Here is a 22,650-nt window from a genome sequence, read left to right on the forward strand (position 1 = left end):
GAGGGGGCCCTGTTCGTTGTTGACTGTGTCTTCTGACTCAATGTAATGGCACCGTTTCTGTTTTGCAGGATCATTTTGACCTGGCTCCTCCATACAGAGATTACACTAGGAGGGTATGTGTGAGACCGTTTAGACGGGGTGGAAGTTTTCTTTTTTTTTAGTGGGTTGAGGGTTGGTGGTGGTGGTGGTGCATTTTGGAATGGTGATGGGTTTGTTTCTGATGGTGAAGGGAATGCCATTGGTCTGTTAGAAGATAGAGGTGGTGATGATGATGGCTTGATGATGCTCCATGCATGCCTGAGCATGCTGGCTGGTTGTGTTGAGTTGTTGATATGAGGCTGTGTTGAAGCTACCTACGTGCTAGCAGTGTTGATATGAGGCTGTGTTGAAGCTACCTATGTGCTAGCAGCAGCAAGATGTTTGAATAATATATAGTGATTTATTCATGGAGGTGTTGATGGTTGTTGAGGATGGCGAGTAATGATAAGGTAGGAGGAGGGGGCTGACTGCTAAGGCTGTGGTGCGAGCTGGAGGCGGAGCCATTGGCTGGGCGGAGCTTGAGGCTGGGGTTGGGGAGGGAGCAAGCATTTGTTTTCATTCCCACCGCTCTCCTCCTCCCCTCCCCCCCCACACACTCTGCCCCCCCCCCCCCCTCACTCTGCCCTCTCCTTAATAAGTTATTGGAGCAGGAGAAATGGATTAGACCGATCCCCAAGCACAGCTGGAGAACACAATGACTGCAGAAGGTCAAATCTAATAGAGCCATCAAGGACCATTTCAAGAGATTTGTGCTTCATGATTTCTCCAAATTGAGAGAGGAATTAGGAAAAAGAAATACTGCCTCCTTTGCTAATGGAAGTGCCATTTTGATTGGATAGAATAGAGGTGACAAACACATCTTTATTTGTGTGTGTGTGTGTGTGTGGACACTGGGCAGTGGTACCAGGAGTCTTCAACGTCACTGAAGACCTGCTGTTGTGACTAATTGACATGATTGTATTGACCTTTACTTTGCCCAACAGGGTTATACAGATACTTTATAAAACGGCTCTCTCAAATCAAGCAATCTGATTGGCTCACAGCTGTGGTATATTTAGCATAATACCATTACATTACATTACATTACGTCATTTGGCAGACGCTTTTATCCAAAGCGACTTACAATAACACATTTCTGTCAGCAATAATGCTGTTAATACCACAGTAAATATACCACAGTTAGAGCCACTCATTGCCCTGGACACTGTGTGAAGAGGGCCAGAGGGGCTCAGGTCCAAACAGTGATTTAAGACATTTAAATATAATGATGATAATCATCAATCATCATCATAATAATCATAATATTAATAATAATAATAATATTTTTCATATTTCCATACTTGGTAACCGTTTTATAAAAGCAATAGAACACTTCAGACCGTGATATATGCTTATTATACCACACCTAAGGGTGTTTTGAGAGCACGACCCTTAGGTGTGGTATAATAAGCATATACCACGGCCTGTCATGATCTACTGCTTAAGTCTAATGCAGTATGCATTTAACAGACTTCTGACTTAATATGTGCTAAAGTGTCGAGCTTCTTCTATGCCTCACAAGGACGATGAAGTTAAACATGAATAGCGTGTGGGAGGCTGATTCAGGGAGTAATGAGTCTGGATTTATTGAGGACATGGCTGCTCTTTGAAGGCCAAACGCTTTGATATTTGAGTATAGACAAGATGCTTGCCTCCTCCCTTTCCCAGTGTATTTTTGTCCACCACATCCGAGGGATGGGCGGTCACGTGACCGAGGGATTGGGCGGTCACGTGACGCTGGGAGCCTGGACCGCAGTCGTTTTCTGTCACTGTCTCACACTCTCTGTCTCTATTGCTTGTCCCTTTGCCCATCTCTTTGAGAATATTTTCTAGCAATGCAGATAGTGTGAGGTGACGGTAACGATGTGAACGTGCGCTGGACAAGATTTAAACTGGGGCTGGGCGTTTATCGTGTTTCAGTGGAATCATATCGTGATGAGATATATTTCTAATATCGTAACACACGTTTCTGCTGTCTTAAGTTATTGATGACGAGCCAATTTGACTTAAAAACTCATAAAATGAAGTACGGTAAGAATGGTATGGTAAAAATATTATTTTAATATTTCTCTTTTGTTTGACATTACATTACATTACATTACGTCATTTGGCAGACGCTTTTATCCAAAGCGACTTACAATAACACATTTTTGTCAACAATAGAGCAATCAACTATGCAACACAGTCTATGACAACTACAGTACAACTTCTGAAGGAATAGTAAAGTTTAGTTGTGTTGGGGTTTTTTCACACCTAACATTACCATGAGATGAACATTAATTTGATTATTTAACATGCATGCATGAACCATACCGGGATATATATTTATAATATCGATAAACCTTATGAAACCTTGTGATTATGGTGATATTGTTTTCAAGTTTCAACCATATCGCCCAGCCCTACTCAGTACCCTTGTACTCGCGCTTTGGATGTTATGTGCTTTACCCTGCTCAAGCAGCCATCCCTGGAGTCCTTGGGAAGCTGCTTAAGTGCCCATGTTATTTGAAGGCCCAGTTGAGATTTATGAGGAGTTTTATATTTCTGGTTTTCACAAGTCAAATCCTCCTCCTTGTTTCAAAGCCCCAGTGTGCTGTGAACATCTCTCCCCCAATTCAGCAGGGATTGTGGGGAATGCAGTTCCTTGTTAAGACCTCATTTCTTTTCTTCTCACATCGCCGAATGACTTCATCGTGAGAAACCATTGAGGCCCGTGTTTGCTAAAAGAATCCTCTGAATAAAGCAAGAGTGATTTATTCTTTGTGATGCTGAAGATGGTGGCTTTCTGGTCCACAACACTGGTTGAGATTAGGCACTTTTTTAGAATCTGCATCCCTCTCCTCCTCCTCCCAGGAGCCCCCGAAGACACACCGGTCCTCATTCTAAATTCCTCTGTCTTCACCCCCTCGTTTCTCCTCTCACTAACCACAGCCCAGATTCCTCATGTCTCCTCCACTGCCGAGAAGCCGTATCCTCCTTTTCTTTTGTTATTTTGTCTCTACTTCTCTGTCAGCTTTCAGTTCAGCATCCATCATCATCGCCCGCCGTGCTCCACAGGTGTGCTGACAGAACTGTCTTTGAATAGTCAATTGATTGTTCTTCTGCCGGTTCCATCCCCGCCTCTCCAACAGCAGTTGTCAAGGAAAGACAGTCAGAACAGCTCCCAGCACAGCGTTTCCAGCCACCGGAGCGCCCACACCGACTCGCCCGTGCACCAGTCCCTGGCCCCGCCTCTCAGCGAGAGCTCCGCCCCCCCGCCGCCGCCGCCCTCCCAGCCCCTGCCGGGTCTGCCGCCCCAGGACTCGCCCGCGGACGGCACCATCCAGAGGAAACCGGACCCCTTCAAGATCTGGGCCCAGTCCAGGAGCATGTATGAAAGTAGGCGTAAGTATAATGATTTTTGGTGGCGGTTGGATGAGGGCTGCATGGGGCTGTTGGCTCGGTGGCGACCCGCGGTGGGGCTGAAAGGTACTGCGTGTTTGGGAGCGCGATTTGGGATAACCCCTCCTGCATGTAAGTATTCTAAAAAACAATAACAACAACAACATTGACCTAACCTCTCTACCTATGCTCCTGTTTCCTCTGGAAAGGACTGTGGTCACCATTAGGTATGACGGAGATGTTATAAACCATAATGTTTGACCTCATGAGTAGGTCTAGTGACTTGTGCTCATATCAACCACAAAATCAAAATTTATCTAATACACATCTGCACTGTCAGCATGAAGATAGTCTCAACCAATACACAGGATTGTCTAATAAGATGACTTTGTTTTATTGAAAATGTATTTCTCTGAAATAGTTCAGTAGACTGGTAATTAAAGTCTACTTAATGTGATTTTTCAAACTCGAAATTAAAACAGCTCTTTGATCAAGAAGGATTGTGAAATATTGTTTGAGATTGATTGGATGTTTCTCTATGTAATCTCGGGAACATTTAGAGCTGAGAAAAGTTGGCTTTGGCTTCATTGTCATTATGGTCTTAGTTGAAATGCAAATTCAATTTAATCACGCATGCCTGTTGGATAGGTTACAGTTATTTGTCAAGATAATTTGATGGTATATGAAATGTTCTTGCCAGATAAGCATTTAAACACTGACAATATCAATGAGACACTCCATCTCCTTGTATCGGGTCATCTGTTATATTCTTATGCCTGAGCATAAGTGAATAATTCATATGTATTTAATAAGACTAATTGGACATACATGCCATCCAGTAGCATTGTGCCGACCTGACTTAACAGTATGTGAATGACTGGTTTCCAATAGCATTGGCTCTGAGTAAACCCATGTCCAGCACAAGAGACAAAAGTCGCCCACATGTTGTCGGTCCAATCTGGACGGCACTTTGGTCCAATTATCGACATTGACATCATTGACACACTTCTGCGCTACACTTCCCCTCAGAGACGCATCTCTTGACAAATGGCCATATAATTAGCAGCTATAGTGGAGTGGATGTCAGTCGATAGCACACGCCAGTAGCTAGCACACCCCCCCTCATGCCAAAGCTAGGGGATAGCCTCCAATTAACAAGAATAGCCCTCAGAAAGGAGGATAAGTAGGCGGAGAGAGAGGGCATGCAAAGGGACCACTAAAGAGAATGAAAGCGGGCAGCGGTCTGTACAAAAACAGCAATGGATTGTGAGAGAAATGACAGGGAGGAGACAGCCGACCTGCACCGGCAGCAGGTGTAAATCCTCCACCCGGTCATGCTGCATTGAGCTGGCCTGGTTCACTCCTGCAGCATGGACCCTGAAGAGCTCAGGCCTTGGCTACAGCAAAGACATTAGTCCATGCAACATTACCGCTGTGATGAGGCGTTCAGCGAGAGCTTAGGAGATCAAGGTCCTAAACACACACCATTTTCAGATCAATCTCTCTGCAAAAAAAAAAGCCCTCTGCACAACATTGACTTACTCCGAGAACTGAGGCCGCTCATCGGAGAAGATGATCGTCATTTTGACGATTGTTGAGCTTTGCCTTAGGGGGTTCCCATTTTCATTTCCTCTCCATTTCTATTCATCCGGGCATGTACTGTAACTTATCTCGCAATCATCACCCCCCCCCCCCCCCACCCCCGTTCCGCCCCAGGATAGCAATGCTACAGGTGTTCTGATATCGATCGCTAGATGCCCAATCGCCTCACTATGGGGGATCATTTATAGATCTGTTAATCGACACGGGTAGGGTGTAACTGCCCGGTGCAAGCACAGATTGCTACGGTTAGCCTTTGACTCTAGCTCTGCCAGCCTCTCCACACTTACATTGTGATGGATTGAGGGAGATAGCTCCACTCCACGGGGATTTTCACTGTTGGCTGAAGGAGCAGATTGGAAGCAGGCTGCTTTTCCCCTCTGCCATCCTGCCCGCCTCTCAGTGGCTTTAGTGGCCTTGGCAGAGGGATTTGCTCGGTGGTTGTCAGCACGTACTGCACAGCTTTGACCATAATGATGCAAATACATTGCACATACATACATATTATGCAGATACATGCACACTTACACATGATGCGTCAACTAAAGAAACCCATATGCGTGCGTACACACACACATCAACTCCCTCTCGCCCTCCCTCCCTCTCCCCAGGCTCCCAGTAGCCCCCCTGAAGCTCCACATCTCCACTGCTACCTGAACCATGAGCTGTCAGTTGCTGCAGTGCACTACTTCTTAGCGCCACAGCACCTCTTTGGTGACAAGTGTACCCTGCACACACGCGCACACACGCACACACACGCACACACACACACACACACACACACACACACACACACACACACACACACACACACACACACACACAGTCAGTCCTTTCTCCCCAGGATGGGAGTGGACTACTGTGTACTAGGCATAGCTCTGAGGCCCTCTCTGTTCAATAATAGATTGTCTATTTCAACACGGATCACCACTGCTGACGGCTGGGAAGTGCTAATGCTAGTCTCCTGCTACTTAGTGGAGAGTGGGAAATGGGAGTTGCATGTCATGTCACTTCATAAAAAGCAGCGGTGTTGTACAGTTGGATTAGTCATGTCTCTTCTGTTAGAGAGCATCGCTAAAAGTGGATTTTTTTTTTTAAAAAGTTGAGGTGGGGGCGGGTCCTTGCTGCTTCAGACATCAGAAGGGAATTTTATCCAGATCATCTCTAATTATGGGAGCACTGTATGAGGCTGCGCCCGGTTCTCGCGTAGCCTGACTGGCTTTTGACACCTGATTTAAGCTTTGTACCTGGGAATAGATCTTTATTTTCTTAGGCTTTTTGATGAGTCAACTTGCTAAGCTCTATACCCAGAATAGCTCCTTCTTAGCCTTTTGATGCATCAGTGATGTGTTGTTTTCCCAAAGCCTCGAGACACATTAAAGTTTGTTCAGAGTGCTAGCTCAGTGACATCGCTTAGAACACTCCAGGCTCATTTGCATATCGGCCCCGGGTAACTGCAGCTTTTCCCAATTATGGTCTTGCCATTGTCACTATACGGCTGTGCCCGCCCAATGGCAGAGTTAGGCCGTGACTTTATAGCCTCATTAGCTCATGTGGTAATTGTGGAGTCACACTAGCAGGACTAATTGCATGCTGGTGCGACTTTGAATTCCTCTCGACTGGACAGTGTGTTGGTACAGTGCAGCTACTGGGGCAGGTGGGTACGGGAAGTCCCACTGATTGGCTGTTGGTTTGACCACAGTCATGTCACTGACGATTGGTTGTTGTTGCAGTTCCAGACTTCCAGGAGCAGGACATCTTCCTGTGGAGGAAAGACACAGGCTTTGGCTTCAGGATTCTCGGAGGCAACGAGCCAGGAGAACCAGTGAGTCAGTCTCTCTCTCCCTCCCCCCCCCACCTCTCTCTCTCCCTCCCCCCCCTCTCTCTCTCCCCCTTCCTCCCTCCCTCCCTTTAATTATCTGATATATTTGTATGAAATATATAAAGCATGACTAATATGATTTCATAGCCTGAATAATAATGATTTAAATTATCCATCAATAATTAAGTATTATGTGGTTGATTAATTATGAGAATTCTATATTCAGGAATCTAGTCTGATCCACACCCATAGGCTTTTTCTAGCCGCGTTTTCTATTTATCCTCTTCCAGTGAGCATAGTTCTGAGCTTTTGTGTTGGACTCGGACAAATTCATATCGGAATGAAGATTTCATCAACACTGTTTGATCTGCCGAGTGTAGCCTCAATCAGTCAAAACACAAAAACAACACATTTGTTTTATCCCTTCCTCTTTTGAAAGAGGCCATGTTGTTTGTTCTTGTTGACTGGCCTGCGCTGCTCTTTAAGGAAGGAAAATAATGATTCACTGGAGGGCTGTGTTGATTAGCGAGCTGTAAATAGAGTCGAGAAGTGCACTGGTCTAAACTGTGCCAGACCTGAACAGAACATTATATTTTTGATTCAGGATAAAAAAATTAAAAAAAAATCTGTCTTTGCTTATGCTTTCGTTACACTCGTTAAATAGCCACTTTCCATGCATACACCCTGTAGAAGCTCATTGCACACATCTATCCACCTTATTTTTGAATGCCCCACTGTAAAAAATAATTGTGCGTACAAGGTCCGGTTTAACGTGACTTATTGTTGCAGCTTGCCATTTCCTAAATGGTATTCTACTTGATTTGAAAAGATGGCCGCCTACACTCAGTCCCTTGTACCCTGGCTGAATTGAACATAACTTGGCCAATAAGTATTTAACATACAAAATAAAACAACCCGTAATATCTTAATTTTATGTAGAATGCAGAGGACATGTACCTGTTTAGTTAAACTTGCATTCCAGGAATATTGTGCTCTAAAGATGACGATAGTGGCTCGAGACTGTTTCGTCCTGAAACCCACACGCTTTGGGGTGGTGGTTTTAGCGTAACCTATGTGGGATTCGAGGCATAAAGTATGTGCGTTTTAGCGTAACTTATGTGGGAATCGAGGCGTAACCTATGTGGGGTTTGGCGTAACCCATGTGGGATTCGAAATAACGCATCCGAGATATAAAACGTTATGAATATAGCCACGTTATAAACAACAAACTAACGCTGGTGATCCGTATGGAAACAGTGTTACTCGAAATGGTTAAAAGTTCTATCAATTTGGTCATTTAGTGGCGTTTTACTGCCATGTAACATAACTAACTAACGGCTAATATTAGCACAGCAGGCGTTTACCCATGAATGCACTGCACTCTTAAAGGGATATTTATCGACGAGATTTTTGCCAAGTTGGACCTGATTAGTGATTTGCTCCGTTCGCCCAGACGGGTGTCAAGCTGTCAGCAACAAGGCTGGGAAGATCACACCGGAAGAAGCACCCATCAGCAGATCAGGCAAAAATGGCCGCCAAAAATAAGGTGGATAGCCAGTCCTCACCTATCCATCCATGATCTAGGTGTGAGCGTACAGTCACAAGTGTCCTCTGTCTGTCCTGGTGTCTTGTAGATCTACATCGGCCACATAGTGAAGTACGGTGCGGCGGACGAGGACGGACGACTGCGGTCCGGTGATGAGCTGATATGCGTGGACGGCACAGCGGTGGTGGGCAAGTCCCACCAGCTGGTGGTGCAGCTGATGCAGCAGGCCGCCAAGCAGGGACACGTCAACCTCACGGTCCGACGCAAGACCAGCTACACCGGTAAGGAGCACGCGGGGTAAAGACCAGGGAGCAGGAGCACGAGGGTAAAGACCAGGGAGCAGGAGCACGGGGGTAAAGACCAGGGAGCAGGAGCACGGGGGTAAAGACCAGGGAGCAGGAGCACGGGGGTAAAGACCAGGGAGCAGGAGCACGGGGGTAAAGACCAAGGAGCAGCCTGTTAGAAACATGCTGACGACTCCAGAAAAGTCAGTGGTTGGCAGCCACTCCCACATGGCTTTAATATCTTTCTGTTGGCTGAAGTTCAAAAGCTGGTCCAAGGTGGGCAGATGTTGGCTAGGTGAGTCCCAGAGCCAAGACATGAGTGAGAGAATAAGAGTGAGATGGAAATATCGACTGTGACTTTATGTTATAAGTGATTTAAAGCCACACCGAAATGAGAAGTTACTCTTTGGCCTTTTGAGCTTGCTATTCTATCATCAGTACCATACACCTATTTGACCATTTTTGCCAAAACAATCTTCAGTGGTGACAATTCTGTTTCAACGTGAAATCCATAAAATTAAGGAAGCAAGGTGCTCTCAAAATGCGGTTTCATTGTGACTCCCCTTAACCTCTTTTAAGTGTACCTCTAAAGCTGTGTTCACACCGAGATATTTATTTTTCTCTCTGTCGCTCGATTCAACCCTTTGGAATCGCTCTGTCGCTCTGTTTAAATCGCTCGTCAACAGGCACAAGAATTGACGGACATCTGGGGGCTGTAACGTTATGTGGTGATATTTGTCCACTACGAGCCACCGTAGTTGTTTACAAGCTAAGCCTATCAGCGTGCTCCTAATGCGAGCTCTATACGGGTAGTTCAGACTTCACTTCATGTCAGCTCTCAGCCTGTCAATCAGCTGTCAATGCGGTTTGTTGCCACACAATAAACCAGCGGTTTGTTCCAAGCCAGTGTGATCCTTGACTCGCTCTCACACGGCAGCCAATCAGCGTTGAACAGCGAGCAACTGATGCCAGGGTAATTTCGCTCGAGTTGGGATATTTCATCTCGGGCGACGAGCAAATTTTCTCCCTATCGCTCTGTCTCTGTCGCTCGGACCACCAGCGATTTTTCTCCCGGGCGAATATACGCTCAATCACTCGTTTGAATTGACTTTGTATGTAAACTCGATGCCAGCGAAAAACTTTTAATAGGTCGGTGTGAATGCAGCTTAAATGGTCTGAGGTTGAAGCGTATCCCTCCTGTGTGTTTACATTGGACCCTGTTAGTTGCTGCTTGCAGTACATGCTGTCGGCATGTGAGCATGTCAGTGAATGTATTCCATGTGCTGTCAGCACTATGCATTATTTATTGGATCCTGTGCAGAACAGAACAGCACCTGCTGGTTCGTTGATGTCGTTACAGCCCACGCAGTAATAGTACAACAGTGTTGCGCAGCTGAACGCCGCGGTGTGCTTTTCAGCCGCCAAGGCCCCCCATTTATCTTCATCGCAGCTCCATCAGGAGCGCCGGGGAGCGGCTCGCTATTTTGCAAGGGTCACCCTCTCTCTCTCTCCTCGCTCTTTAACAGTCTGGGCGTGTAACGGCAGGGAACGCTTGGCCGCCACGGCGAGCTAACACCTCCCCCCCTGCCCCGCCCCCGCCCCGCTCTGCCCCTCAGCAGGCGATAAAGGAGGAGCCGTAAATGTGATGGAGAGGATGGTCAACCTTCTGCCTGATGGGAGCGGCCAGACATCAGTGCATGGCTGCTCTCCGTCTGTCTCCGAGCGTGGAGAATATGAGGGGCGCCGTCCGCGCGTCGCTCGACAGGAAATGAAATGTTGAATGAAATGTCCAGACACAACAGGCGAGCTGGCTGCATCTTAAGTTTGTTTTCTTCAGAAGAGATCGCTGTATAGATTTGTTCCCCCCCCCCAGAAGCCGTCTGGTTTTCATCATGAAGCTGAGTGAGGAGAGGAGAGGAGAGGGTCTGTGTTGACTTACAAAGGTTTTCATTTTGAGATGGCACCGAGCAGTTTGCTGGGCTTGTCAGAGGTCCGACAGTTACGATTTGATGCTCTCTTTGTCTTTTGATGTGCTGGTACCCTGTCTCTCTTTACATTATCACGACGTCATCCGCTGTTCTTCTTATGTAACATCGGCCGGCTTGTCTTGGCTTCACACCATTTATTTTATTGCCCAATCGGTTTGTTTTCATTCTCCTCAATATCTTCTCGTGTTTCTGCTCCGCCGCACCTCCCCGCCCTCCTCCAATCATCCTGTTCAATCCATAAATCTCTCTCTCTCTCCTCCCTGCTCCACCACCCCGTATCTCCATATATGGTCCTCCTTCCCCCCCCCCCCTTTCCCAGTTAAAGCAGAGGGAGACGTGCCCCCCTCGCCGGCCTCCTCCCACCACAGCAGCACCCAGGCGCCCAGCCTGACGGAGGAGATGGGGAAGCGCACCCCGCAGGGCAGCCAGAACTCCCTGAACACCGTCAGCTCGGGCAGCGGCTCCACCTCGGGCATCGGCAGCGGTGGAGGGGGTGGCGTGCCGGCGGTGGGCGGCGGCGGCGGCGGCACGGCAGTGGCGGTAGCAGCAGCAGCAGCGGCAGCAGCGGCAGCGGCGGCGGCCGCCCCGGTCTCCTCTCTACCCCCCAACAACCCCCCCTCCTCGGCCGCCCCCCCTCCCCCGCCCTCCGGCCTGCAGCCCTACGACGTGGAGATCCGCCGCGGGGAGAACGAGGGATTCGGCTTCGTCATCGTCTCGTCGGTGTCGCGGCCCGAGACCGGCACCACCTTCGGTAAGAGAGCCGGCTTTGATGTGGCACGATGCCGTTTTCGCCGATTGTTGTTATTATGGATTGTAATTGACACCTTAAGAAATGTGTTCCGGTATACATTGTTGTTGACTGTAAATGCACTTATAGCAAAAATGACTTCCCACTCAGCGAAACATGAAACACACTCTCTGAGCCTTTCTCTCAACACTGGGGCCTTTTATCTTCCCATCTCCTTTATAGACTTTCTTTGTATCGCCCTTAAAAACTCTGAACACTAAATAGCCTGACAGCCAGCGTGGACTCTGGCTATTTACAGTCCCGGCCGATCAATAGCAACGCTCTTCAAAGAAGCGGTTCTTCTTTGGCGTTCTCTCCTGAGCCTGTCAGACCAAGACAGCCAAAGCCTCTGCTGGCCTGCAGCTGCTGCCTTTCATAATTGATCAAAAGGAAGTGGGTGTTACATAAGACACTTGTTTTATTCAGCTGCACTTAAAGGTCTTCTGCTGAGCAGGTTGGCACTAACGCCGTAATGAGCCTGAGACACCGTTCATAGGGACAATGATTAGACATTATGCTACATTACAGGACCACAAGGAAGGACTGATCCTAAATCACCTTACCTGAACTGTTTTTGTATCATTTAGCTGACAGTTCATGTCTTAATATCTCGCTTAATTAGGTCATCATTGTGGGGGTTTTCTTTTGATTTTTTTAATCAAGTTTTTTTTCCAGATGATTCTCCCTTTTTTTTTATATAAAGTTTTTTCAGATTTTTCTCCCATTTTCTCCCCAATTGTACTTGGCCAATTAATTCCCCCTGCTGTCTCGGTCGTTGCTCCACCCCCTGTACCGATCTGGGGAGAGCTGTAGACTAGCACATGCTTCCCCCCGATACATGTGCAGTCGGCAGTCGCTTCTTTTCACCTGACAGCGAGGGGCCGAGCTTCACCGGCAGGACGGCGCGTGGGAGGATCACACTATTCCCCCCCAGTTCCCCTCCCCCCCGAACAGGCACCCCCCCCCGAGCAACCAGAGGAGGCGCTAGTGCACCGACCAGGACACATACCTCACTGGCTTCTGACGCGCAGACACGGCCAGTTGTGTCTGTAGGAGCGTCTGACCAAGCCGGAAGTACCACAACTGGGAATTGAACCCGGGTCTCCGCGGTGGCAGGCGAGTGCTACACTACCCAGACGGCCCTTTCCTTAGAGATTTTCAATTAAGTTTTGCTAATACCAGAATAATATGTTGTTTACTCCATTTGACTTGGTCCCATATATACATCCTCACATATCTTTTTGTTCAGAGTACCTCTACTTTTCAATTGAGTGTTAGTGTCTTTTCTCTTTGCCCTGGCTTCCTGCCTGCACCTCTGTGGCCTTCACTTCTCTGTGCTCTTATCTGTCTGGGTGTGGGTGGACTGAACATCCCCTGACGCTGCTCAGCTTCGCTTGGTGGCTCACAAACTGGCAACGCGCTTTCTCGCAGGCTCACTAGAAAGCATTGGCAAGCAGCAGAGGAGCTTTATCTCATTAATTTGATATGACATCTAATGGAAATCCACCAGCTACAGGCCAGGAGACAATTACACTTGACAAATTGGAAGTTGTGCTAAATCTGCTAATGTTGTTGTTGTGTGGGTTTGTGAGAGCGACAGAGGGAATGCTGCATGCATGTGCTTTTGTGCTATTGATCCATCTGAATAATGATTAGCCAGACTATCATCATTTTGTTTAATAAGCAAGAAAAAGCCAAATGGCCATCGTCCTTCTCACCGTGTTTGCTTATCGTTTATTGTCTGGGTTTGATTTCACAATCAAATAGCAGAAAAGTGAATGCCGACTTTGTAGTCGCGCATCTCGGAGCTTGCCACCAGCATGGGAACGCACCAGGGACGTGTAGACTTTTCAAATCAACGTGGGCATTAAGCTAATTTACCACGCAATGATAAAGTAACTTTAACCAAAATCAAACCTGGGTGTTTACTGTTTACTCTGATGAATTGCCTATCTCAAGCAAGTTTAAAGTCTCTGTAAGTAGATGTTCAAACCATACTAAAATGAATAGAAACGGGAGGCTTCCTGGAGGGTAGGCAAATGCATTCAAACATCTAAACAAGAATGGTAGGCTTTGGAAAATGGTTGGTATTTTGCAATTGCAGTGAATTGGCTAAAATTGAAACAGCGATGGTTTAGACTCCGTTTCCATTTTTAGAAACAAATCTTTTGCTGCTGCAAGTTGGAAAGTCACTTTTGCTCAGACACCCAACAGCACCTCGGTCTCTCTCTCTCATCCACCCTCCAGTCGGCAGTTCATAGCCCACCAGGCCTCTAGATGTAGTTAGAGAGACGGGAAGAGGGCAGGGTGCGACATCTTTGTAGTGCCATGAAAGGAGAGATGAAGAAATAATAACGAACAGGGGAGATGGAGAAAGCAGGAAGTGATTGTGTGCTGCACTCTCTCTCTGGTGACGGATGACAGAGTGCAGCCTCAGAGAGGGAGGAACAGAGATACCTCGGGGGTAGTCGCTGACGTGTCAGCTCTGATGTATACATTTGTCGTCTCCCGAGTTTCCGCAGGTGTCGTATTACAGGTGCCGACGACACCGACGCAATGTTCTCGTGATTAGCTTTTCGCCGCAGAGACAACGCTCTCATGCAAATAGAATGATGATGTCCCCTTTGGAACACCGGAGCCGCAGCAGCATCGAGTCAACGAGGGGGGAAGGGAGGAGGAGGAGGAGGGCGGCCATATTGAGGAGGAACATATTGGATGTGGAGTTTAGCTCCATTTTCCCCACTGATTAATTTGAACAAAACAATTTATAAGAGAGAACTGTAAAGCTGTGTTCACACCGAGATATTTATTTTTCGCTCTGTCGCTTGATTCAACCCTTTGGAATCGCTCTGTCGCTCTGTTTAAATCGCTCGTCAACAGGCACACGAATTGACGGACATGTGGGGGATATAACGTTACGCAATGTCATGATGTCTGTCCACTACGAGCCACCGTAGATGTTTACAAGCTAAAGCCTATCAGCGTGCTCCTAATGCGAGCTGCATACCGGTAGTACAGACTTCACTTCATGTCAGCTGTCAGCCTGTCAATGCGGTTTGTTGCCACACAATAAACCAGCGGGTTGTTCCAAGCCAGTGTGATCCTTGACTCACTCTCACACGGCAGCCAATCAGGGTTGAACAGCGAGCGACTGATGCCAGCGTATTTTCGCTCGAGTTGGGATATTTCATCTCGGGCGACGAGCGTATTTTCTCCCTATCGCTCTGCCTCTGCCGCTCGGACGCCCAGCGATTTTTCTCCCGGGCGAATATACGCTCGATCGCTCGTTTGCATTGACTTTGTATGTAAACTCGATGCCAGCGAAAAACTTTAATAGGTCGGTGTGAACGCAGCTTAAGAAGAGTCTCAGTTGAGTTTGCCCTTTTTCACCAACACTTGCTGTGTATTCTGGCATTTTTCTGAGCATCTTTTCTCCGCTGACTCTTGGCTTGGCTTGCTGGATTAACCCTTAACCTTCTGCCCCTCTGTCTCCTGTCTCCTCCTTTCCCCTTTGCCCTCCCCTGTTCTTTCTCTCTCATTCTGTTCAACACCACCCACCGCACACACACACACACACAAACACACTCACACACTCACGCACATACACACACACACAAATACACACACACTCACGCACACACACACACACACACTGAATGGCACCAACGTGTGTACCTGCTGACCATAGCTGGCAATGCGTGTGTGGCCATGCCCCACAAAATAGGGCGCATCATCGAGGGCAGCCCGGCAGACCGCTGTGGGAAGCTGAAGGTGGGCGACCGCATCCTGGCTGTCAACCAACACTCCATCACCAACAAGTCCCACTCGGACATCGTCAACCTCATCAAGGAGGCCGGCAACACCGTCACGCTACGCATCATTCCTGGAGACGGTGAGTGGAGGACGGTGGGAACGTGTCTATTGCTGAAGTTACTGACTCCACTGTCCAAGCCAGTGTCGTCGTGATGAAGTTGTTCTCCAAGTGGAGGCCAATCACCCTCAAGGGTCCTTTAAGGGGTCTTCAAGGGTCCTCCTCACAATAGTGAAGGATATTTAAATGTCATTATAATTGATTTGCTAACGAGTACATTCTGCCAATATTCCATCCGGAAACCTTTAGCCAAATATTCACTTCAACCGATGCACTAACAGGGGATACTCAACTTGCTTTGCCCGGGGGCCACTTTCGTGAAATGATAGAAGGCCAGGGGCCAGTTAATAAACAATCAATATACATTTTCGCCCGCGGGCCGCCAGTTGAGTATCACTGCACTAAGACCTCATTCGTCAAGGTTTTCAGAGTTTTAAGTGCTGATCTGCGATCAATTTTAGACCTTTGTTCACCTGAATTTATCCAGGAAAGTTTTACTTGGTACTCGTGGTCGTTCGTGGACGACGTGGTTTCGCCACCCTGCTTCAGATTCAGACAGTTACACACATTCACACCTGTGTGTCAGACAATAAATCATCAAATAGATCATAAATTGCTCATTTGATTTGATTTGATTCTGATCTTTATTTATCACGAACAGATCAAACATAATAAAATCACAGTAAAGACAAATGTAGTGAGGTTGAAAGATACTCAAGGAGGCATGTTCAGTGGTCCTTAAATATTATTATTGTTATTGTTATTATTATTATTATTATTATTATTATTATTACATAGAATACATTGAACAGCTGTGAGGGCAGAGTATCCTGGAGTCTGTCACAGTTTGAATGGTGGTTGTGTGCCTGACTGTACTGTTATATAAAGCTTCCAGTTCCTTCACTTGTTTTCAAAGTGATGGGACACCTCCGCAGTGATGACAGAACTTTTTTGGGGGGGATATTTGGGAACTTTCCTACTAGCCATCGGCTTCCTGCTTGGTGTATCTCTACACTTTGAAGACATGTACGAGTCATTTAGATATCCCCCTGTCTGTCGTTAGAGAGAGAGGGAGCTGTGCACTGCTCGTTGTGTTGCACTGCGCTGACAGATCGACCCAGCATGCTTCACAAACACAGTTTAATTAAGAGTGTGTGTGCGTGCGTGCGTGTGTGTGTGTGTGCGTGCGTGTGTATGTGTGTGTATGTGTGTGTGTGTGCGTGTGTGTTTGGTTAGGCGATACTCCGTCATCCTGCGTGTTTGGTAGAAATTGGAGCTATTTGTCGGCCGCTTGTTGTTTTCCGGCTGACTCTCTCTGAGTGACGAGCCTCCTCTGCGGAGCGGCTGATGAGAACAGTGAGCCAAAATTGGCCTGCCAAGAGGACACGGAGAGCGAGAGACGAATGGGGAGGAATAGCTGGATACGCTTCGTAGAAAAGTTCCGCTTCTGTGTTTGCGTGCATGTGTCAAACTAGCAGACACAAACGCAGACGGGGAAGAGATTGTGGCGTGTGCGTATTGGAAGTTGTTATATCTTGTGAGTGACGGCTCTGTTCACGCACGGCTGAGCAACATGGCCGTGTTGTTTATCTCCGATCCGCTCCGCTGTGAATCTTCTTACTGTACGTGAATAAAGACCCCCGTCGCAGTAGATTCTTCCACGTTTCAGCCGTGGTCCAACTCGTTTCCCGCTGAAGACACCTCACTCCTCTTGTGGCAGCTCGACGGGAGTTTTATAGCGAGCGATCGATGCTGAATAGTTCCGTAACCGCACGGAAAGTCGACCCACACAGCGATCCATACATAAACCGTTCATGGCGTTAGGAAAGCCTATGTATCAGCAGCGTATACATCCATCACAGAGCCAGCTCATTGGGGGGGGGGGGGGGGGGGGTGATAGAGGTGAGACCATTTCTATTGAGACACACCCCTGTGGGCATATTGTGTATCGCGGCCCCACCTCTCTTATCTCTGTCTTCCGTTTCTTTGCCTCTCTCTCCTCTCCGCTTTCCTCCGCCTCTCTCCCGGATTCCTCATTTTGATTGTACCTGCTCTCTCCTTCCTAAAGTCGCTCTGTTCGGCGCGGGCGGGCGGGCGCGTTGCCAAGGCGAGAGACAAATTACCCAGACAGCTCAGTGCTTCTTATGTGTTCCCCGAGTGTGTGGAGCGAGCGAGCGAGCGAGAGAGGAGACGAGAGGCAGTGTGGGACGCTTGTGGAACGGAACAGAGAGAAGGATAGGGGATGGGGGGGGGGAGTGTGTATCGGAGGCAGCAGAATAGAAGGAGTAGCTTACGCAGAGGAACAGATGATGGGGCCGAATAGAGTTTGTGGAGAAAAACGGAAGGCTACAAACGTGAGAAAGGAGGGAACGGGAAATCCCACTGCAGTTTACGGTCGATGGCAGAAAATCTCAAAGGGGGGGGGGGGATTATTTTAAGCACGGACCTCATGCTGAGATCCAACCAGAAACATCCCAACACGTGCACGCGCGCCGCGCGCACACAAACACCTTAGAACTCCAGGTTCTCAACCTCAACAGCCCCGTAATTAAAGTCGCCCCACCTCGCGCCGCCGCCGTTTGATTGGCTGAGCCAACACCTCGTGGACCAATCGAAGACTTAAGCCAACAGGCTCCGAGGGGACTAGTGGAGGTGGAGGAGATGGATAGAGGAGAGGGGAATTGACCGTGGCTGCGCAGCGTGTGAGAGGAATAGCGAGTAGGGGACGACTGAGAAGAGAGGAGGGGAGAGCCGGTAATCAAATAATATGAGGCCCTTTAGGATGACTGGGACAGAGACTGTAGAATAGAGACGTCTGTAGATTAGCAAGAACAATTAGGCTGTTAAGGAGAAGAGTGGGGTAATAATGCCCTGGCACAGATCATTGATAACATAAATGTCCTTTGGGTTAGCTTGAATCGGTGCGAAGATGCTTTCATGTCCATGGAATCTATAAAGAAGTGTGTAGTCCTGCTTGATAATTCACGTGCAGCGTTTCATTCATAATTCACACGCAGAGCTAATATAAGTAATACATGTGCCATTTTGAGAAGAAAAAAAAAACAGCGTTTGACAGGCACTTTGACAACATGATTGATGGTGTTTTTACGGCGTTATTTCGTTGTCCTGCATCTGGCTGAGTGGTGGAGGAAGCCTGCAGGTGGCGCTCAGCCCCTCAGGTCAGCTCACGTTATCAGTTGACAGCTCCTCCACATCTACAGTGTGGAGGGTGTGCGCATTAAGAAATGAAAGTGTTCCACCTCCGTGAGATATGGCTGTAATTCCGTCAGATGGCATCTCCTGGGGTTACGAGAAGGGCTTCCATCCATGTATTTTGTATGCGAAACGTGATGTACCGCTGCATCAGAAAAGCTGTGTAGAAATGGCAAATGTCAATAAAATCCACTCAATATTGCAACAACAAAAAACGCTGTTAGGTTTGCTTGAGGCAGAAATGCTTCTTGAACAGTGTGAAAAATGTCTGAATATTAATCAATTATTGAAATGCTGTCCATCTCTCTGGTGGATACGTTCTATTTTTTGTGACCTTCAGCAAGCTTATGTTATTAGCTTCTGCCCCGTGGACGGAAATGCTTCTAATATGAATTTAATTTTGTGTAAACATTTCAAAAGTGAGCTTCAAACGTAAAACAGCTCAATGGAAACATACTGTACAGTAGCTCATGGCAGCATTTCCCCCCTCTCTGTCTCTCTCTCCATCTCTCTCTCTCTGTCTCTCTCTTTCTCTCTCTCCCTCTGTCTCTCTCTCTGTCTCTCTCTCTCTCTCTGTCTCTCTCTCTGTCTCTCTCTCTCTCTCCCTCTGTCTCTCTCTCTCTCTCTCTCTCTCTCTCTCTCTCTCTCTTCCTCTCCCCCCTCAGAGTCATCGAATGCGTCTCTGCTGACCAATGCGGAGAAGATCGCCACCATCACCACCACTCACACACCTCAGCAGCAGGCCGCCGCACCCGAGTCCAGGTGAGGTGCATCCTGGGAACATGGGACAGAACATGTCGTCCTTTTGAAAGGGAGAAGAATGTAATAGCTTGAGGCGTACTTGAGAGTAGCTGGAGTTATTTGTGGAGATATGCTTATAACTAACTTAGGAAATGTCATAACTGAATTCATTGAATGCACATATTCTCTTCCACTGCTTCTTCCAAGGTTAATTGCAGAAAGCACCGTCTTTGTGTTTAAGACGGTGCTTTATTGATCATAAATCAGACTAGTTTGGATGCAATAGACGGTAAATAGGTGTAAATTTGCACTTCATCTTAAGTAGAAATAATGTCTCAACACACTGCCTGCTGTCTGTCTGTCTCAGAAACAACACCAAACCAAAACAGGAGTCATTTGAATTCAAAGCACCGCCAGGCCCGCCTCCCCAGCCCCCAACACAAGTCCCAGCCCAGGTAAGCAAGGACACTCCAGCCCTTTACCTGTCTCCTCAATCATCTACCCATCTATCTATCTACACTGTATCTATCTATCTATCCATCTGTTTAACATCTCCATCTATAACCTCCCAAACATCCACACTCCAAGCAATCACCTTCCCACCCGCATCAGCATTCATCACAGCATCCATCCATCCATCTATTTTTAGCACCAACACACCTGCGTGAATTATACCTGACGTATCCGCCAGGACCGCCAGTGTCTCTGCGGCAACGTGACGTCAAATCAGCAGACACGCCCCTCCGCGAGGCTCCCGCGCGGCGCGTTTTTCGCCTGACCGTGCACACCCCATTATCCTCCATTCCTCCATGCATCTGTCCATCCATCCACCCAAGGACCAATCAAGTGTTTTTGTTGTTTGTTGTTTTTTTACATCTACCTGCCTGCTTTATGGCAGTCCATGCCTTACAGCAGGGCCGTGTGCTTTCAGAGTCAGCTCTCGGGGCGCTGTGTCCCCAGCGTGTGGAGATGCCTCTCCCAGATAGCATTGATCCTGAGCCAGAGGAGACTAGGACGGCTCGGAGACAGGAGGTGTTGTGGCGTCTCGTGTCTCCCTGTCTCCTTGCCTCCCCGCTCTATGTCTGTGCCCTCTCCCTTTGTCTGCCCACAGCCCAACACATCAATAATTCACCATTTCTACACCTGAGCATATGCACACACATACACACACACACATACACACACACACACGCATGCACACGCACACACACAGACACAGTCTGGCGCTACGATTAAATACGTGTGACTTTCCTGAAGGTGGCATTTGTCCCCCACTCGAAATAGGAGCCCACTTCAATGGACACACACACACACACACACACACACCATCTCTCTCTCTGCCGCTCTCCCTCTCTCTCTCGCACACACAGAAACACACACACTTCCAATCAAACTGCTGATTCACTAAAGTGACCTTGATGCAAATATCTCTCTCTCTCTCTGTGGTCCCTCTCTCTCTCTCTGTGTGATCCCTCCCTCTCTCTCTGTGCTCCCTCTCTCTCTCTCTGTGCTCCCTCTCTCTCTCTCTGTGGTCCCTCTCTCTCTCTCTGTGGTCCCTCTCTCTCTCTCTCTCCCTCTCTCTCTGTGGTCTCTCTCTCTCTCTCTCTCTGTGCTCCCTCTCTCTCTCTCTCTGTGCTCCCTCTCTCTCTCTCTCTCTCTCTCTCCCTCTCTCTCTCTCTCTCTCTCTCTCTCTCTGGTCCCTCTCTCTCTCTCTCTGTGCTCCCTCTCTCTCTCTCTCTCTCTCTCTCTCCCTCTCTGTCCATCAGGAGGCTGAGTTCTACTCAGTGGACTTGGAGCGAGACAACAAAGGCTTTGGCTTCAGCCTGCGTGGAGGCAGAGAGTACAACATGGACCTGTACGTGCTGCGGCTGGCTGAGGACGGGGCGGCCGTACGCAACGGCAAGATGAGGGTGAGCCCACACACCATCACATCACACAGGGCACCTCACACAGGGCACCTTACAGAGGCTCCTCACACAGAGGGTTCCTCACACAGAGGGTTCCTCACACAGGGCACCTCACACAGGGCACCTTACACAGAGGGCTCCTCACACAGGGCACCTTACACAGAGGCTCCTCACACACAGGGCACCTCACACAGAGGGCTCCTCACACAGGACACATCACACAGGGCACCTCACACAGAGGGCTCCTCACACAGGGCACCTTACACAGGGCACCTCACACAGGGCACCTGACACAGGGCACCTCACACAGAGGTCTCCTCACACAGGGCACCTCACACAGAGGGCTCCTCACACAGAGGGCTCCTCACACAGGGCACATCGCACAGGGCACCTCACACAGGGCACCTCACACAGAGGGCTCCTCACACACAGGACACCTCACACACAGGGCACCTCACACAGGGCACCTCACACAGAGGGCTCCTCACACAGGGCTCATGTCCTCCAACCCCAGTTAACCGATTTCCGCAAGATTTTTTAACCATTTCTCCTGCCTGGCTCTCGATTTCATAGTAATACAAATTAATTGCTGGTGTTGTCCTGAATAGTAAAATTCAAAAAGGTAATACACTAATATAATAATAGTTATACATTATTTAGTTTGGATAATTAAATTAAAGTTTAGCTGTCAAGGACCCCTGGGGGGCCCTGAACCCCCCACTTTGAGACCGACTGCTTGAGACTATAATTGAGGTCCTTAACACAAAGCGTGTCGATTGACTTTTGTTATCTATGTGACAAATGGTCAGCGTGCTGCCTGCAGGTGCAGTGAAGGCATCAGCACTGTTTGAGTGTGTTCCTCGCTGGCTGATGCTACTCGCCCTTAGTCTTTACAGCCATCATAACAATAGCATTCATCAATGTAATTGCCATTGCATAATGTACCTCCCCAATTACAGCAAGCTACGCTTCGCTGAACCTCCACTCGGCTGCCTCCAGCCTCTGCACAGAGTAAGAGCTAGCCTGAGTCAATGCAGAGGCTTGCTTACCACACACACACACACACACACACACATGCACACGCACACGCACACACCCGCCCACACACACATCCAACAAACACTCAAAGAGCATACTCCCAGAGAGACTATGTGCATAAATGTTTAATTAATGTCCCTCCAATACATTTTTACAGCTTGTAAATGCGACGTTCATACGTGCCACAGAAGCTGTCATGGAACTGTAATATTTAACCTTTATTTTTGATTAATTGCATAAAAACATGAGCAGATCTCTATTTCAAGGAGCACTTCCCCTGGGCTGCTTAAGTGAATATACAATGTGGGGTTAATTGATGTAGCCTTATGTATATGCATATCAGATATATGTGACATGTATGCCTGTGGAGCTATCTGGAGGTCTTCGACGTATGG

The 22,650-nt window shown here is 48.0% G+C and overlaps 1 protein-coding gene across 10 annotated transcripts in view; it reads left to right on the forward strand.

Moving 5' to 3' along the window:
* Positions 1-22,650, forward strand: part of magi1b (membrane associated guanylate kinase, WW and PDZ domain containing 1b) — a 183,034-nt gene that overhangs the window by 152,889 nt on the left and 7,495 nt on the right. For 2 of the 10 annotated variants that reach the window (XM_083660739.1, XM_083660743.1), the window contains exons 14-23: positions 69-113; positions 3,210-3,462; positions 6,792-6,883; positions 8,334-8,426; positions 8,515-8,707; positions 11,018-11,449; positions 15,210-15,377; positions 19,235-19,331; positions 19,678-19,765; positions 21,077-21,220. In XM_083660739.1, coding sequence (XP_083516865.1) covers positions 69-113; positions 3,210-3,462; positions 6,792-6,883; positions 8,334-8,426; positions 8,515-8,707; positions 11,018-11,449; positions 15,210-15,377; positions 19,235-19,331; positions 19,678-19,765; positions 21,077-21,220 — 1,605 coding nt within the window. The remainder of the gene's footprint in view (positions 1-68; positions 114-3,209; positions 3,463-6,791; positions 6,884-8,333; positions 8,427-8,514; positions 8,708-11,017; positions 11,450-15,209; positions 15,378-19,234; positions 19,332-19,677; positions 19,766-21,076; positions 21,221-22,650) is intronic. The other 8 variants (XM_083660745.1, XM_083660748.1, XM_083660742.1 and 5 more) reach the window with 7 other exon arrangements.

The sequence above is a fragment of the Poromitra crassiceps genome (assembly GCF_964638095.1).
Source record: "Poromitra crassiceps genome assembly, chromosome: 25".
Classification (NCBI taxonomy): Eukaryota; Metazoa; Chordata; class Actinopteri; order Beryciformes; family Melamphaidae; genus Poromitra; species Poromitra crassiceps.